The sequence below is a fragment of the Salvelinus alpinus genome, chromosome 20 (assembly GCF_045679555.1).
Source record: "Salvelinus alpinus chromosome 20, SLU_Salpinus.1, whole genome shotgun sequence".
NCBI classification, from domain to species: domain Eukaryota; kingdom Metazoa; phylum Chordata; class Actinopteri; order Salmoniformes; family Salmonidae; genus Salvelinus; species Salvelinus alpinus.
Genome location: NC_092105.1, coordinates 15,461,429 through 15,478,302, shown reverse-complemented (window position 1 = coordinate 15,478,302; position 16,874 = coordinate 15,461,429). Strand labels below are relative to the sequence as shown.

General features: G+C 44.7%; 1 protein-coding gene across 1 annotated transcript in view; it reads left to right on the top strand.

Moving 5' to 3' along the window:
• Nucleotides 1–16,874, top strand: part of LOC139546352 (alpha-1,3-mannosyl-glycoprotein 4-beta-N-acetylglucosaminyltransferase A-like) — an 82,541-nt gene that overhangs the window by 336 nt on the left and 65,331 nt on the right. Inside the window, exon 2 of the mRNA XM_071354643.1 lies at nt 123–690. Within this exon, the coding sequence (XP_071210744.1) occupies nt 597–690 (94 nt within the window). The 5' untranslated portion in view covers nt 123–596. The remainder of the gene's footprint in view (nt 1–122; nt 691–16,874) is intronic.

Sequence of the window (16,874 nt, the reverse complement as noted above, 5' to 3'; positions counted from 1 at the left end):
AACTTACATCAGCACGTCAGTGGTTGCTGCTTGCCAACTTTGTTCGGCTGAAAATAAAAATCTAATTCATGCAGATGTTCTCTTGTCAACTAGTTGATTCGGTTTGCTCTTGCCATCCCCAGAATCATCCGAGTGCAGAAGATTAAGGAGCCGTGTCAACACTTCTGTTCAGGATCTTTCAGTTATCCTAATCACTTTGTGCAGTGAGTGGAGGGGAATAATCGCGCCGCGCGACCATGCTCACATTTTAAAAAGGAAGAGCTGCCTCGTGATTTACCACCCTCAAGCAAGAGAGCGAGGGGGAAATCATCATCAACCACAGAGCGAGAGGAGAGATCATCAGTCACTCACGGAGACGACGCTGAGGACTCGTCACGGCAGACAGGAGGGACAGAGAAAGAGAGAGACGTCCATTCCCCTTTCCAGTTAGCTAGCTTCTCAAACCTCCTCGCTTCCTTCCAACGTCCTCCGGTACTAGCCGGGTTGGGCAACCGTAATCACGCGCCTCCGCCTGGACTGACAACCCCGAAGGCAGAGGGCGAGAGGCACGGCACCCTCGGGTCCCCACGCTTCGTGGAGAGAATCGCTGAAATGAGATGAGGCTCAGAAATGGAACGGTTGCGACTGCGATAATTTTCTTCACGTCGTTTCTCAGCCTGTCTTGGTACACATCCTGGCAAAATGGTAAAGGTAAGTAAGCAAACTAGTTTGTCAGCAGCTATGGTGCGCTACCACTTGATTTCTGTAATTCAAGAATTTACAGTTGGCTAGCCAGCTAACGTTTTTGACAGCTATTTGTTATGACTGGTTGATGGACAGCAAGCTCTCAAGCTAACCGCTAGGAACACATTTTCTAACTATATAGCTAGCTATGCCATTTAGCAGACGCTTACATTTTACACATGTGTTGTCCTGGGAATCGGTCCCACTACCCTGGCGTTACATTCGCCATGCTCTACCAACTGAGCTATGAAGGACTTAATGCAGTGACAGACAGACACTCTAAATATGAGTTGTTTTGTTGGCTGGCTATGAAGCTTAATCTTCAAACCTGGACGTTAGGATACTGACACAGACAGCTACATAGAAGGGGGCTATTATGTGTACGGGTTATATATGGCAACCAGCCCTACACTGTCACAGTTGGACATGGCTTTCCATGAGAATCATATCATCCGGATGTCTGATGATAGCAGGTATCGAAGCCAGATACAGTAAAGCTATGCAAATCCACAGCCGTTGAGTTTTGCATGCAACCCAACCAACTAGCGAGCTGAGTACAAGATCGATCCTCTTGCTCGTGTATTTTGACAGTAAATCGACAGTCAATAATTCCCCAGTTCGACCCGCCTAGTTATCGATTAGAATAAAATGTACACACACTTGTGCACTAAAAATGTAGTCCTAGTTTGTTGATAAGAAACCAACTGGATTTTCTTTTTCATCCTGTTTCTTTCTTCAATCTTTTCGCATTGAACCATATTTGGTGCTTAGTGAAATTTTCTAAAGGGATGCCTCATTTATACATCCTGTCAGACATCTGGCTCCTATCTGTGGTTTGTTATCTGCAGAGTGTAAATAAGTGTGGCCTTTAGATCAATTCTAGACCAAGGCTTGTGATTAGGCTGTTTATCTTACCTTTATTTAGCTTGGCAAATCAGTTTAAGAACAAATTCTTATTTACAATGACGGCCTACCGGGGAACAGTGGGTTAACTTCCTTGTTCAGGGGCAGAACAACAGATTTTTTTTAACCTTGTCAGCTCAGGGATTCCATCCAGCAACCTTTCGGTTACTCGCTGGCCCAACGCTCTAACCACTGGGCTGCATGGTGCAACTAAAGGCTATTGATGATTTGAGAATGTAGAAGAAAAAAAAGCTTGTGCTCTGTGTTCCTTGCCTCAGGCTGCACAGTTGTTCTCTCATCAAGCAATCATATTTTCACCCATCAGACTATTATCAATGTAATCTTGTCTTTACTAATATGTAAAATTTGTTTAGATTTAGAATGGCCCATTATCAAATGGACAGGAACAGGGACAAAGGGAAAAATACCTGTCATCTGTTTACACCGTTTTGTAGGCTACTTGGGTTTTATAGCATGAGCTTAATATGTGCAGCTGAGAAATACATTGAACAACACTTATTTCACCCCACATCAACCACTGTTTGAGGAGCATACTCTCACTGCCAGACAGGTGATATTCCTGTTTGAGGAGCATACTCTCACTGCCAGACAGGTGATATTCCTGTTTGAGGAGCATACTCTCACTGCCAGGCAGGTGATATTCCTGTTTGAGGAGCATGCTCTCGCTGCCAGGCAGGTGATATTCCTGTTTGAGGAGCATACTCTCACTGCCAGACAGGTGATATTCCTGTTTGAGGAGCATACTCTCGCTGCCAGGCAGGTGACATTCCTGTTTGAGGAGCATGCTCTCGCTGCCATACAGGTGATATTCCTGTTTGAGGAGCATACTCTCGCTGCCAGGCAGGTGATATTCCTGTTTGAGGAGCATACTCTCGCTGCCAGGCAGGTGATATTCCTGTTTGAGGAGCATACTCTCGCTGCCAGGCAGGTGATGTTCCTGTTTGAGGAGCATACTCTCGCTGCCAGACAGGTGATATTCCTGTTTGAGGAGCATACTCTCGCTGCCAGACAGGTGATATTCCTGTTTGAGGAGCATGCTCTCGCTGCCAGACAGGTGATATTCCTGTTTGAGGAGCATGCTCTCACTGCCAGACAGGTGATATTCCGCCCAAACTCTGTATGCCATGGGCTCTCCAACCCTGTTCCTGCAGCTACCCAGTGCTTCATTTGGGAAACCAAGTGAAATCTGTATGGGAACATCAATAGCAACATGTTTATGCAACAAAACATATTTCGCTAAACTGTTGACAGCCCGTCTGCGGGGAGAGAGAGGAGATGGAAACGCATGGTGGTGAGATTTTCTGTATAGCTGAAGGTAATGCCACTCAGTTATGACAATAGAAAAAATGCCCTATTACTAGGTTATTGAAAATACAAATTCAGTAATTGTAGGCAAACTGTAAGCAGCCCTGCACAAACCAACAGCATCGCATACGTTCTCTCCCCGACTCATGGATAGACATTTTGGAGTGTAGCATATGGTAACCAGTCCATCCAGTATGCGTAATAACAGTTCACACTCAATAGCGATTACTCCAATACATAATATGCATTAGGCTATATATTGCATAACGGCACAATCATAATTTTAATTCCCCCCCCAAAAAGAAATTAGGGCTTGGGCTCATAAGCCTATGCATCAGCTCTAATATGCATATTGCTGTTTTGAATGAATCATCACCTTTAGGAAGCGCTGTCCATTTCGTTGCAGTAGGCTTTGAAACAACATCTACAACAACCATGTTTTACACTGTTTCAACCTGCTGTTAAACTTTCTTCAAATTGATCATCACAGTGAGGTGAGTTTTAAAAATATGATAGGCCTACTGTTATGATGATAAGTGTTTTGATGTGATTTTCAATTGTATTTCCATTGATGTCAGTGGTTAGACCAGGGGTGGGCAACTCCAGTCCTCAGGGGCCTGATTTTTAAAAATGTTCTCCATCCCTAGCAAACACAGCTGATTAATCAAATTGTATTCTAAATTGCAGATCATGATTAGGTGATTATTGGAGTCAGGTTTGTTAACTGGGGCTGGGGCAAAACTGTGACCCCAATCAGGCCCTCGAGGACTGGAATTGACCACCCCTGGGTTAGAGGGACAATAGAACCCTGAGGACCAGGCCATTAGGACCTGATTTTTGTTAGCAAGTTGGGTACTACAAAGGCATGTCGAGAATGCATAAAAGGAGATTACCGTGACTCAACGGTCACATGGAATTTGACTGCAGTCATGACGGTAATATGGTCACCGCAACAGCCCTAGTATTAATTACAGTAATTTACCGTTCTAAATCTTGGAGTGGAAACGTTTGCAGAGTTCACGACCTGCTACATTTGTGAGAAACAAGTTTTGGTTTATTTCATAACCATAATTTATGAGATTTGTAAAAAAAAAAAAATGGTCTAATGTTGGAGTGCTCCATGTGAGCAATGAGCATGTGTCTGGTTTCTCTGTCCTGATAATGTTGAGGGAGCGTGCGCACCCAAGCATGTGTCTGGTTTCTTTTTCCTGATAATGTTGAGGGAGCATGTGCGCCTGAGCACGCATAGAAGTACCCGGTCTGCTATGCAGAAATGTAGGCAAGTGTTTTTTTAACATCCATTGTGAATTATAATATATGACCTATAGTTCCTCACAGTAAGCTATTTGGAAAATCTTTCCAACAATCTCCCCCTCGATAACCACCAATCCTCAGTGTGAAAAAGCAATGGAAGTTATAGGCCTACTGCTGCATTGGGCTATAGGCTATGAGTTCCATGCGCTCATTTCTTTAGCCGCTGTCGTGGAAATGTTCGTACACAGGGACACTCGGAAGTCGATCTTAAATGAATCATTGTTTATTGTCAGCGTGCTGGAGAGGTTCCAACCAACTCAATGCACCATAATACACATGTCAATCAGGAGCTTTCTCTGGGCAGACCCAGCAGTGTTCTTATACGGCTATACACAGACATGTTATTTGCATGATTTAGCATAATTAATTAATCATTACCGTTTTGTTTCATTCATGTGACAGACCAATACTGGTTCATAACATGTGACAGACCAATACTGGTTCATAACATGTGACAGACCAATACTGGTTCATAACATGTGACAAACCAATACTGGTTCATAACATGTGACAGACCAATACTGGTTCGTAACATGTGACAGACCAATACTGGTTCATAACATGTGACAGACCAATACTGGTTCGTAACATGTGACAGACCAAAACCTCACGAGGCTTCTCCTCTCTAAGCTGAGACCTTGAAACTGAAATATCTTTCTTGTTCTCAAAACAACGTCTGGGCGTACTGCCAAATTGCAGCTACTGATAGGGGATTTGTACAGTCAGCCACTTGCATGAACACAGAAATTAGTTATACTAAGCACAAACATAAAAATTCCCATTACACCGCCAATGGATCACGGTGTATCAATGTGTCCATAAGGCAGAGGCTGGTGATCTCACATTAGTTAACTTTCAACTTTTAGGTTTTTATCATTTTAATTCAGATTGTTATGATTAACCACGTGACAATGATTTTGAGAAACTAAAACATTATTATTGAAATTAAACTGTTCCACGAAATATGCATATTAAAATCAACTGGCACTCAGACAGTAGAAATGGTAGGATAAATGATATGCTTCCCCAAACTTAACTCACAAGCCGCCTATTTAATTGCCTCTACATTTCCAATGTTGGAATAAGCCTATAGGCTACTTTGAAGCAAGGTAAGATCTGCCTCATAACATGAAATAAAACATTCAAGGTTTCAAACATTTTAAAGTATATTTTCAGAATGAGTACAGCCTCCAGCTCACATTGTAAAGTTGTAGGTCACGCGCTGATAGCCTGTTGCCTGCACTTGAATGGTGAATGATAGGCTTGCTTCAATTACCAGTTGAGAAATAAAAATAGTAGCTCTTTTTAATCATGCTCCAAAACTGTTTTTAATAGGTGATTGCATTTAGAATAGTTGTGCAATGTATTGGCTTATAAAAGCACATGTTTTACTTCAGCAGCAACCCGCTGAGGAGCTACAGGATAAATCCCGCTCAAAGTAGGCTCTGTAAGCTGAGCGCTTGTGTACTAGTTGTGTTGGATAAATAAAATACATAACTGATGGAAATACACATGACAATTTTAATTTCACAAAATTATGCAAATGTACCTATAGACCGGTAAGCATGATGGTCAAATGTTTTTCCATCCACTGGTATTTCCATCAATTACTAAAAATATATTTTTTTCGCCGGTCAACAGTTTTATTTATAGGCTTTTCATTTTTTTGAATGGCTATTGCCGGCTATCGGAAACCTGCGACACACGTACTGAAATCAGAAATCCACACAAATTAAGAGAACGAGAGACACCCAGGACCAGGCCTCGATCATGCACTGCATGATATAACATTTCTGTCTGTCATCGTTAATTCCTAAAACTGGAGGAAGGATTGTGAAACTCAAATTTATTTGTCACGTTTCGTAAACAACAGATGTGGACTAAAAGTGAAATGCTTACTTACGGGCCCTTCCCAACAATACAAAGAGAAAGAACATAGAGAAATAATAGATGCACAATGAGCAATGGCTTTTGGAAAGTATTCATACCCCTTGACCTTTTCCACATTTTGTTAAAGCCTTATTTTATTAAATAGTTTTTGGGTGTAAACTGTTGTATGCCAAGCAGTTGCCATACCAAGCGGTGATGCAGCCAGTCGAGATGCTCTCAATGGTAGAGCTGTAGAACTTACTGAGGATCTGAGGGCCCCATGCCAAATCTTTTCAGCCTCCTGAGGGGGAAGAGGCGTTGTTGTGGCCTCTTCATGTTGGTGTGTTTGGACTATGATAGATCCTTAGTAATGTGGACACCTAGGAACTTGAGGCTCTCAACCCACTCCACTTCAGCCCTGTCGATGTGAATGGGGGCATGCTCAGCCCTCTGTTTCCTGTAGTCCACGATCAGCTCCTTTTGTCTTGCTGACACTGAGGGAGAGGTTATCCTGGCACCACACTGCCAGGTCTCTGACCTCCTCACTATAGGCTGTTTCATCGTTGTCAGTGATCATGCCTACCACATTCGTGTTGTCGGAAAACTTAATGATGGTGTTGGAGTCGTGCGCAGATCGCAGTCGTTGGTGAACAGGGAGTAGAGGAGGGTCAGCGTGTTGTTGCCTACCCTCACCACCTGGGGGGGTCTCGTCAAGAAGTTCAGGATACAGTTTCAGATGGAAGTGTTCAGTTCCAGGGTCCTTAGCTTAGTGATGAGCTTTGAGGGCACTATGGTGTTGAATGCTGAGCTGTAGTCAATGAACAGCATTCTCATGTAGGTGGTTCTTTTGTCCAAGTGGGAAAGAGCAGTGTGGAGTGCAATAGAGATTGCGTCATCTGTGGATCTGTTGGGACGGTATGCAAATTGGAGTGGGTCGAGGGTGTCTGGGATTGATGTGAGTACTATGGGGAGATAGTAATTTAGACAGGTTACTTTGGCGTTCTTGGGCACAGGGACTATCGTGGTCTGCTTGAAACATGTAGGTATTACAGACTGGGTCAGGGAGAGGTTGAAAATGTCAGTGAAGACGCTTGCCAGCTGGTCAACGCATGCTCTTGAGTATACGCCCTGGTAATCTGTCTGGTTCTGCGGCCTTCTGAATGTTAACCTGTTTAAAGGTCTTACTCACATCAGCACGGAGAGCGTGATCGTGCAGTCGTCCGGAACAGCTGGTGTTCTCATGCATGGTTCAGTGTTTCCTGCCTCGAAGCGAGCATAAAAGGCTCTCAGTTCATCTGGTAGGCTTGTGTCATTGGGCAGCTCATGGCTGGGCTTCCCTTTAATCTGTCATAGTTGGCAAGCCCTGCCACAGCGTCAGAGCCGGTGTAGTTAGTCGGTCTTAGTCCTGTGTTGTCGCTTTGCTTGTTTAATAGTTCGTCGGATGGCGTAGCATGATTTATTATAAGCGTCCGGGTTAGTGTCCCCCTCCTTGAAAGCGGCAGCTCTAGCCTTTAGCCTGATGTGGATGTTGCCTGTAATCCATGGCTTCTGGTTAGGATATGTACGGTCACTGTGGGTACAACGTCATCGATGCACTTCTTAAGGAAGCCGGTGACTGATGTGGTAAACTGCTCAATGTCATCGGATGAATCCCGGAACATATTCCAGTCTGTGCTAGCGAAACATTACTTTAGCATAGCGTCCGCTTCATCGGACCACTTCCGTATTGAGCTCGTCACTGGTACTTCCTGTTTTCGGGTTTTTGCATGTAAGCAGGAATCAGCAGGATAGAATTATGGTCAGATTTGCCAAATGGAACTGCATGCATTCTTCCTCCACTCAAGCACCCAGCCTTGTGCATGTGTGGGTTTAGTGTTGCGTTTACACCCAGCCTTGTGCATGTGTGGGTTTAGTGTTGTTTACACCCAGCCTTGTGCATGTGTGGGTTTAGTGTTGCGTTTACACCCAGCCTTGTGCATGTGTGGGTTTAGTGTTGTTTACACCCAGCCTTGTGCATGTGTGGGTTTAGTGTTGTTTACACCCAGCCTTGTGCATGTGTGGGTTTAGTGTTGCGTTTACACCCAGCCTTGTGCATGTGTGGGTTTAGTGTTGTTTACACCCAGCCTTGTGCATGTGTGGGTTTAGTGTTGCGTTTACACCCAGCCTTGTGCATGTGTGGGTTTAGTGTTGTTTACACCCAGCCTTGTGCATGTGTGGGTTTAGTGTTGCGTTTACACCCAGCCTTGTGCATGTGTGGGTTTAGTGTTGTTTACACCCAGCCTTGTGCATGTGTGGGTTTAGTGTTCTGTTTGTGTCTGCGTTAGGAGGAGGAACACAGACAGACTGACACCTTCCCAAATGTCATCCAGGGGGAGTTACAGAGCAGCGTAGTGTGGCACAATACTTTGTATTCATAGACACTCATTGGCTGCTCCCCCTGGACCAACAGTCAGTCAGACTCCATAGCTAAGCAGAGTTGTGCTGGCTATGGATAAGTGTCTCTTGTGTTTCTCACATTCAGACCAGTGTGCTGTCTGGGCACGATAGCCAAGTGTTGTTTAACCTCCCGGTCACTGCTCCCTCCCTGGGATGTTACTGATCTTGTCTCTCCCTGGTATAAATTAGGTTAGATAAACACTGATTGGCTGTACCATAGCTTGCGTCTCTCCCTGGTATACATTAGATTAGATAAACACTGATTAAGCCTGAAGAGCCTGTTTTTACAATTCATCACTTCCTCTCACAACCAATCCCCTGTCTTTCTGTCTCTATATCCCTCTTTCTCTTTCTGTTGTACCGTCTTTCTCTCTCTCTTCTTTCTTTCCCTAGTCTTGCCCTCTTTTCCTTGTCTTTCTCGTCATCTCTCTCGGGGTCTCTGATCGTCATCTCTCTCGGGGTCTCTGATCGTCATCTCTCTCGGGGTCTCTGATCGTCATCTCTCTCGGGGTCTCTGATCGTCATCTCTCTCGGGGTCTCTGATCGTCATCTCTCTCGGGGTCTCTGATCGTCATCTCTCTCGGGGTCTCTGATCGTCATCTGAAGGCATCTCTCTCCTCTTTATCTCGTGTATTTCATCGTCCCCCCTCTCTTTCACTCTGGGTCCTACTTTCTTTAATTCTCGTTTCTGTGTGGGTGTTTAGTCTACTTAGCCTCAGGCAGTGAGTCACTCTGAAAGTGAAGTATTTGAAAGCTCAGTGTTAGTGGGCATGCAGAGAACACTGGGAATGGTGTGGATAGGCCTAGATGCTAACTGTGTCTGTCTCTGTGGCTTTAGACCTATGTTTCTCGGATTGTGTAAGGTGGCTCTGCATTTAAGAGTCTTGAGTGTGTTTGTGTGTAACAGTTGACTTTGTGTGTGTCATAATTGCGAAACAGTTGTTTTCGCATTATTGAGTAATCCGACCTATCAATTTATTGCCACTCCCATCTCGTCACATGACTCTGAATAAGGGCTCTGAGAATCAGCTTTCTAAATGGTCAAGCAGCCTACTGAATGACCCACAGGAAAGTGCACTCCTCAATCTGTGAGATCTCAGAATGTAGGGCAGCAAGATCTCTGACGGAAGTCCCCAGCGGTCTGCTACTCTCTATTGATGAGACCTTGCTAATGGAGGTCAGTGCAGAACCTATGGAACAACAACTGCTCAACGCTCTCATCCAACACTTCCCACACTGCCCCTACTCGGATGGTATCGCGCCGTCCCAACCTTCGCTCTCTCTCCCCCGCTACCCTCTCCTCTTCCATCCTATCATCTCTTCCCTCTGCTCAAACCTTCTCCAACCTATCTCCTGATTCTGCCTCCTCAACCCTCCTCTCCTCCCTTTCTGCATCCTTTGACTCTCTATGTCCCCTATCCTCCAGGCCGGCTCGGTCCTCCCCTCCCGCTCCGTGGCTCGACGACTCATTGCGAGCTCACAGAACAGGGCTCCGGGCAGCCGAGCGGAAATGGAGGAAAACTCGCCTCCCTGCGGACCTGGCATCCTTTCACTCCCTCCTCTCTACATTTTCCTCTTCTGTCTCTGCTGCTAAAGCCACTTTCTACCACTCTAAATTCCAAGCATCTGCCTCTAACCCCAGGAAGCTCTTTGCCACCTTCTCCTCCCTCCTGAATCCTCCTCCCCCTCCCCCCCCCTCCTCCCTCTCTGCAGATGACTTCGTCAACCATTTTGAAAAGAAGGTCGACGACATCCGATCCTCGTTTGCTAAGTCAAACGACACCGCTGGTTCTGCTCACACTGCCCCACCCTGTGCTCTGACCTCTTTCTCCCCTCTCTCTCCAGATGAAATCTCGCGTCTTGTGACGGCCGGCCGCCCAACAACCTGCCCGCTTGACCCTATCCCCTCCTCTCTTCTCCAGACCATTTCCGGAGACCTTCTCCCTTACCTCACCTCGCTCATCAACTCATCCCTGACCGCTGGCTACGTCCCTTCCGTCTTCAAGAGAGCGAGAGTTGCACCCCTTCTGAAAAAACCTACACTCGATCCCTCCGATGTCAACAACTACAGACCAGTATCCCTTCTTTCTTTTCTCTCCAAAACTCTTGAACGTGCCGTCCTTGGCCAGCTCTCCCGCTATCTCTCTCAGAATGACCTTCTTGATCCAAATCAGTCAGGTTTCAAGACTAGTCATTCAACTGAGACTGCTCTTCTCTGTATCACGGAGGCGCTCCGCACTGCTAAAGCTAACTCTCTCTCCTCTGCTCTCATCCTTCTAGACCTATCGGCTGCCTTCGATACTGTGAACCATCAGATCCTCCTCTCCACCCTCTCCGAGTTGGGCATCTCCGGCGCGGCCCACGCTTGGATTGCGTCCTACCTGACAGGTCGCTCCTACCAGGTGGCGTGGCGAGAATCTGTCTCCTCACCACGTGCTCTCACCACTGGTGTCCCCCAGGGCTCTGTTCTAGGCCCTCTCCTATTCTCGCTATACACCAAGTCACTTGGCTCTGTCATAACCTCACATGGTCTCTCCTATCATTGCTATGCAGACGACACACAACTAATCTTCTCCTTTCCCCCTTCTGATGACCAGGTGGCGAATCGCATCTCTGCATGTCTGGCAGACATATCAGTGTGGATGACGGATCACCACCTCAAGCTGAACCTCGGCAAGACGGAGCTGCTCTTCCTCCCGGGGAAGGACTGCCCGTTCCATGATCTCGCCATCACGGTTGACAACTCCATTGTGTCCTCCTCCCAGAGCGCTAAGAACCTTGGCGTGATCCTGGACAACACCCTGTCGTTCTCAACCAACATCAAGGCGGTGGCCCGTTCCTGTAGGTTCATGCTCTACAACATCCGCAGAGTACGACCCTGCCTCACACAGGAAGCGGCGCAGGTCCTAATCCAGGCACTTGTCATCTCCCGTCTGGATTACTGCAACTCGCTGTTGGCTGGGCTCCCTGCCTGTGCCATTAAACCCCTACAACTCATCCAGAACGCCGCAGCCCGTCTGGTGTTCAACCTTCCCAAGTTCTCTCACGTCACCCCGCTCCTCCGCTCTCTCCACTGGCTTCCAGTTGAAGCTCGCATCCGCTACAAGACCATGGTGCTTGCCTACGGAGCTGTGAGGGGAACGGCACCTCAGTACCTCCAGGCTCTGATCAGGCCCTACACCCAAACAAGGGCACTGCGTTCATCCACCTCTGGCCTGCTCGCCTCCCTACCACTGAGGAAGTACAGTTCCCGCTCAGCCCAGTCAAAACTGTTCGCTGCTCTGGCCCCCCAATGGTGGAACAAACTCCCTCACGACGCCAGGACAGCGGAGTCAATCACCACCTTCCGGAGACACCTGAAACCCCACCTCTTTAAGGAATACCTAGGATAGGATAAAGTAATCCTTCTCACTCCCCCCCCCCTTAAAAGATTTAGATGCACTATTGTAAAGTGGCCGTTCCACTGGATGTCATAAGGTGAATGCACCAATTTGTAAGTCGCTCTGGATAAGAGCGTCTGCTAAATGACTTAAATAAATGAATGGGAACAGAAGTCTAAGTGCTGATATCTGTGCTGAGAGTTGGCTGCTTTCAGTAAAAAGTGTAATGGAAGGAGACATGACTATTTGGCTAATCAACACAGTTGAGGTTAAAAAGGAACCAAGTTAAAATAAATCCCTCCCTCTAGTTCTACCTCCATTCTCTCCTCTAACACTTCCTTCCATTTTCTCTCTTTCCGTCCGTGGGCATGTTTCTCCTCTCAGCTCTGGTCTGTCGTTCCTTTGTCAGTTCATTGCAAACACAATGGTCCCAAAATAGCTGGAGAAAGGTGTTATTATGACAAACGAATGCTACTGACTCTGAAGATAACAGAGGGGGATTCTGATGCCTGTAGAGAGAGGGAGACAGAATGAGAGCGAGAGAGGGGTGGAGATGGAGATAGGAAAAGCCTGTATATATCTCTTTTGGGGTGTTCTTTGTGTTGCGATGTGCTGTGTGTGTGTGTGTGTGTGTGTGTGTGTGTGTGTGTGTGTGTGTGTGTGTGTTGCTGTGGGTTGTGCGGTGATATTTTCTGATGCTGAGAGATAGGGACTCTCTCAGCCCGATGCTTCTGATGGGGCCACAGGGAGAGAAAGACAGAGGGAGGCGAAGCCAAGGGCCCAGTTTATAGAAGAGAGGTAGAGGAGCCGGGGGGGGGAGAGGGAGAGAGTGCTGACAAAACCCTTCGCCCTGAAACTGGTGAAGTGTTTGTGCCCTGCTCTTCAGGATAAGGGTGCACACACAGTACACAGTACGTGCACACACACAGTACACAGTACGTGCACACACACAGTACACAGTACGTGCACACACAGTACACACAGTCCACAGTACGTACACACACACAATACACAGTACGTACACACACACGTACACAAACACTAGGCCTGTGACGATCATGGAATTTTTGATGACTGTAATTGGCCAGCCAAATGATTGCAGTCACCGCAATAACCGTTCGAATAGCATTTTAAAAAATAAATAATTATACATATATTTTATATATATATTATATGTGTGTGTGTATATATATATATATATTAAATGTGTTATGGCAGTAATTCCATTTTGTCCATCCATAACCGTGGGTTATGCAGTAATTGTGGCAGCCCTAACACACACACACACACACTCTAGCCCAGATGTAGGTCTACCTCATGTTCTTTTAATGAACAGGAACAGGCTTCTACAGTCTGTCCTCCATTAAGTCAGTTAACTAACGGTACACTTTTTCCTTCCTCTTCCCAGGCTGAGTGTCTTCGGCTGCTGCACACTACTCCTCATTCATCCCTTCTCCCGTTCTCATCCGCCCCCACATTCAAAATCCTGATTAGGGAGGAAAACGGGACCATTGTCACACAGTCTTATGGTTGTTCTTGTCCACTATGGACCACACATACCATTCACACACAACCTATTTTCTTTAAGGCTGTTGCGTGACTGAAATGTCGACATGGTTCCTACTGCTGTCTCTCTGCCAAACTTCAGTGTCTGTGTCTCTGTCTGTCTGTCTGTGTCTCTGTCTGTCTGTGTCTCTGTCTGTCTGTCTGTCTGTCTGTCTGTCTGTCTGTCTGTCTGATCTTACAATGTTAGCATTATGGACCTGCCTTGACTAGGGCGGTGGCAGTCATGAAATGTTGTCAGCCGGTTATTGGTCTTCTGACCGTTAATGAATATAAACACATTTAGCATCTCCATGCCTCCACCATACAAGCTGGTGCGCGCCGTTGGAACATCTACATAAAAAACGATCTAATAAATGTAACATACACCATCACAATAAATCCAATATTTATTTCCGGCAGGTCGAAAGAAACATGATTTGAAGAAAATGTATTTGAGAAGAACTGAATGTGAGTTGGCCTACTGTATGTTATCTGGCTATGCACCAGGCCATACACTGCAGTTCAAACAGTCAATAATAATCTACTGAATTCGGGGCTTGTGAATAGAAGACTTCCACAACCATAAGACCCGTTAATTATTTATCTAAATAGATTAACCTGCTTTTTTTATTTGCAATAATCAATGATCTGGCTTTCAAGTCTATGAAAATGACCTTTTTTGTTACAAATTTATCTAGAACCATGCATAATGCACATTCACTAATAATAGCTAACGTCTTGTATTAGGCTATAAAAAATGAACACAGGTCTCATCAACAGTCTCTCAAGCCCTCGTGCTAGTGATTAGCCAGCTAATCTTTATATTTCAAGTTTAGCCAACTTGGCTCTATTTGCTAACAAGGTGTAACAGTTGAGTTGTTATGAACATGCCCTTCTGTCTGTCTCCAACTGTTTGAAAAGCATGTTAGCCTGTCCACTTGGTTCAGATGTTGAAATCAAGTGGCCTACCTTGTTTCTCAGAATGAGAACGAGTTGCCAATTCCTTATAATTATGTTTTATGCTTATTGCACATTTCTAAAACGCAGACTAGACAGCTAGTATAACAGTCTCTGGTTAAAATGCTGCTAGTGGTACGCGACAAACGGAGCATTTTCCAGAATCAATGTTCATTTATACTCTCGTTTTAGTAGTCTGCTTTGCGGTCATTTTGAGTAGTTGAGACATAAAAAAGGTATTGTTAGACAAGTTAATTTCTCCTCTATTACAGTAAAATGTCTCAATGTGTTTTGGTGTCCATATGATCGATTCTGTTGGACTGAAGCTCAAATGCAAATGGCGAGTTGAAACCGCTTGTCAGAGAGCAACATGTGATCTCTCAACTTTGTTGGTGTGAGAGGCAGGGCGAGGGGATTCGTGTGTGTTTAAACCATTGAAGAAGAGGTGAAGTGAGAGGTTTCACTCTCATTAAAATCTGTCCAAAATAAGCCCAATGTGTTTCTATGGGTTTATTTTGGATCTAAGCTTGTCGCCTGCCTTCCTGACTTTGGGACAACAACTCCCATTATTTGGGCGGAGACGTGCATCTCGTCATTATACACAGATCTCTGGTGTAAATGGGAAGGTGCACAGAGGAGTGAAGGAGACGAGACCAAAAATACAACATGAGAACAAGCGGACATAAACGCTCATGAAAACGAAAAATAACAAAACCTTGATTCTTCCGATAAAGGCATTTGGAATATGGCGCAATTATTATTATTATTATTTTTGAATAAATTTGAGATATCGCCCAGCCCTAGTAGCATCCACATTCATGTAGAAGTGTTTCTAAATGTATTCTATTCCTATTTACAATAAAAGTGACTCCAAAGTAACACACTACATTATTTACCATTCATTTCTATTGGCCACAAAATAATCTGAAACACAATCTAAACAAACAGCAAATGCATCCGACAAGTTTGTGGAGTCACACGCTTTATGTAATCATTGCGTGCTAGGAATATGGGACCAAATACTAAACTTTTGCATACTCTAATATGCATTGAAGTGAATTTGTCCCAGTACTTTTGGTCCCCTAAAATAGGGGGGGAAAGACATGTACAAAAAGTGCTTTCATTTCTAAACGTTCACCCGATAATGATGAAAATACCCTCAAATTAAAGCTGACAGTCAGCACTTTAACGTCATAGTCATTTATATAATTTCAAATCCAAAGTGCTGGAGTACAGAGTCAAAAAATGTCACTGTCCCAATAGTTACAGAAGGCACTGATATTGAACTTAGCTCAATAAAATATCAATATTTTTCCCATTTCAGAGCAAGTGTGCATTTGAAGTGGCATGTTGAGTGTAAAAGTGATCATTTGAAACAGGTCCTATATGCTAGATTTAGAGTTATTTGGCTACTTTAGTTGTGAATGATACAAACCTTAGAATGTCTTAGAAATCAAAACATATATCGGCGGCATGATGCGACTAAAGGATATTGATGACTTGAGAAAGTCACAAATAAAGCTGGCGCTCTGTTCCTTGCCTCAGGCTCCATACGCTGTTCTCTCATCAAGTGATCATATTTTCAATCATCAGACTATTCTCAATTTAATCTTGTCTTTACTAATATGTACAATTTGTTTTGATTTATAATGGCCCATTATGAAATGGACAGTAACAGGGGTAGAAAGACATGTCATCCATATGCACTGGAATAGTGAATGGAGGCCACTTTCCTGCTGGTTTGTTTTCAATCATGCTGGGTAGGCTACTCTGGTTATTTCACTCCATGCATCAACCACTGTTTGAGGAGCATGCTGCGTAACAGGTGATATTCCACCAAAACTCTATATGCCATGGGCTCTCCAACTCTGTTCCTGTAGCTACCCAGTGAAACCAAGGGAAATCTGTTCAGGAACATCAATAGGAACATGTTTTCACAACAAAACACATGTCATTAAACTGTTGACAACCCCTCTCTGTGCGCTCGAGAGAGGAATGAAGGAGAGAGAGGAGGAGATTGAAATGCACGTCAGCCTATTAATTATGAAAATATAAAAAATGTCCTGTTACTAGGCCATTCAAAATCAAATACAAATGTACTATAATTGTAGGCTAACTGTAAACCGTCTTGCACAATCAGTGAAGCAACATCATGGCCTAGGCATATATGTTCTCTCCCAGACTTGTATAAAGAGTCTGGAGCGTGGCATTAGGTAACCAGTCCATCCAGTATGCATAATAATACAGTCCAGACTCAAAGGCCATTACTAAAATGTGTTTAATTTTGGAGTATAGGCTAGACCAGGTATTCCCAAACTGGCTTACGGGGGGACGCACAATGCCGTCGGGGGTACGCCAAATAAAAATGTGATTCACTTTTAATTAAAAAAAAATATATATATAGATTTTTATTCTTCACAT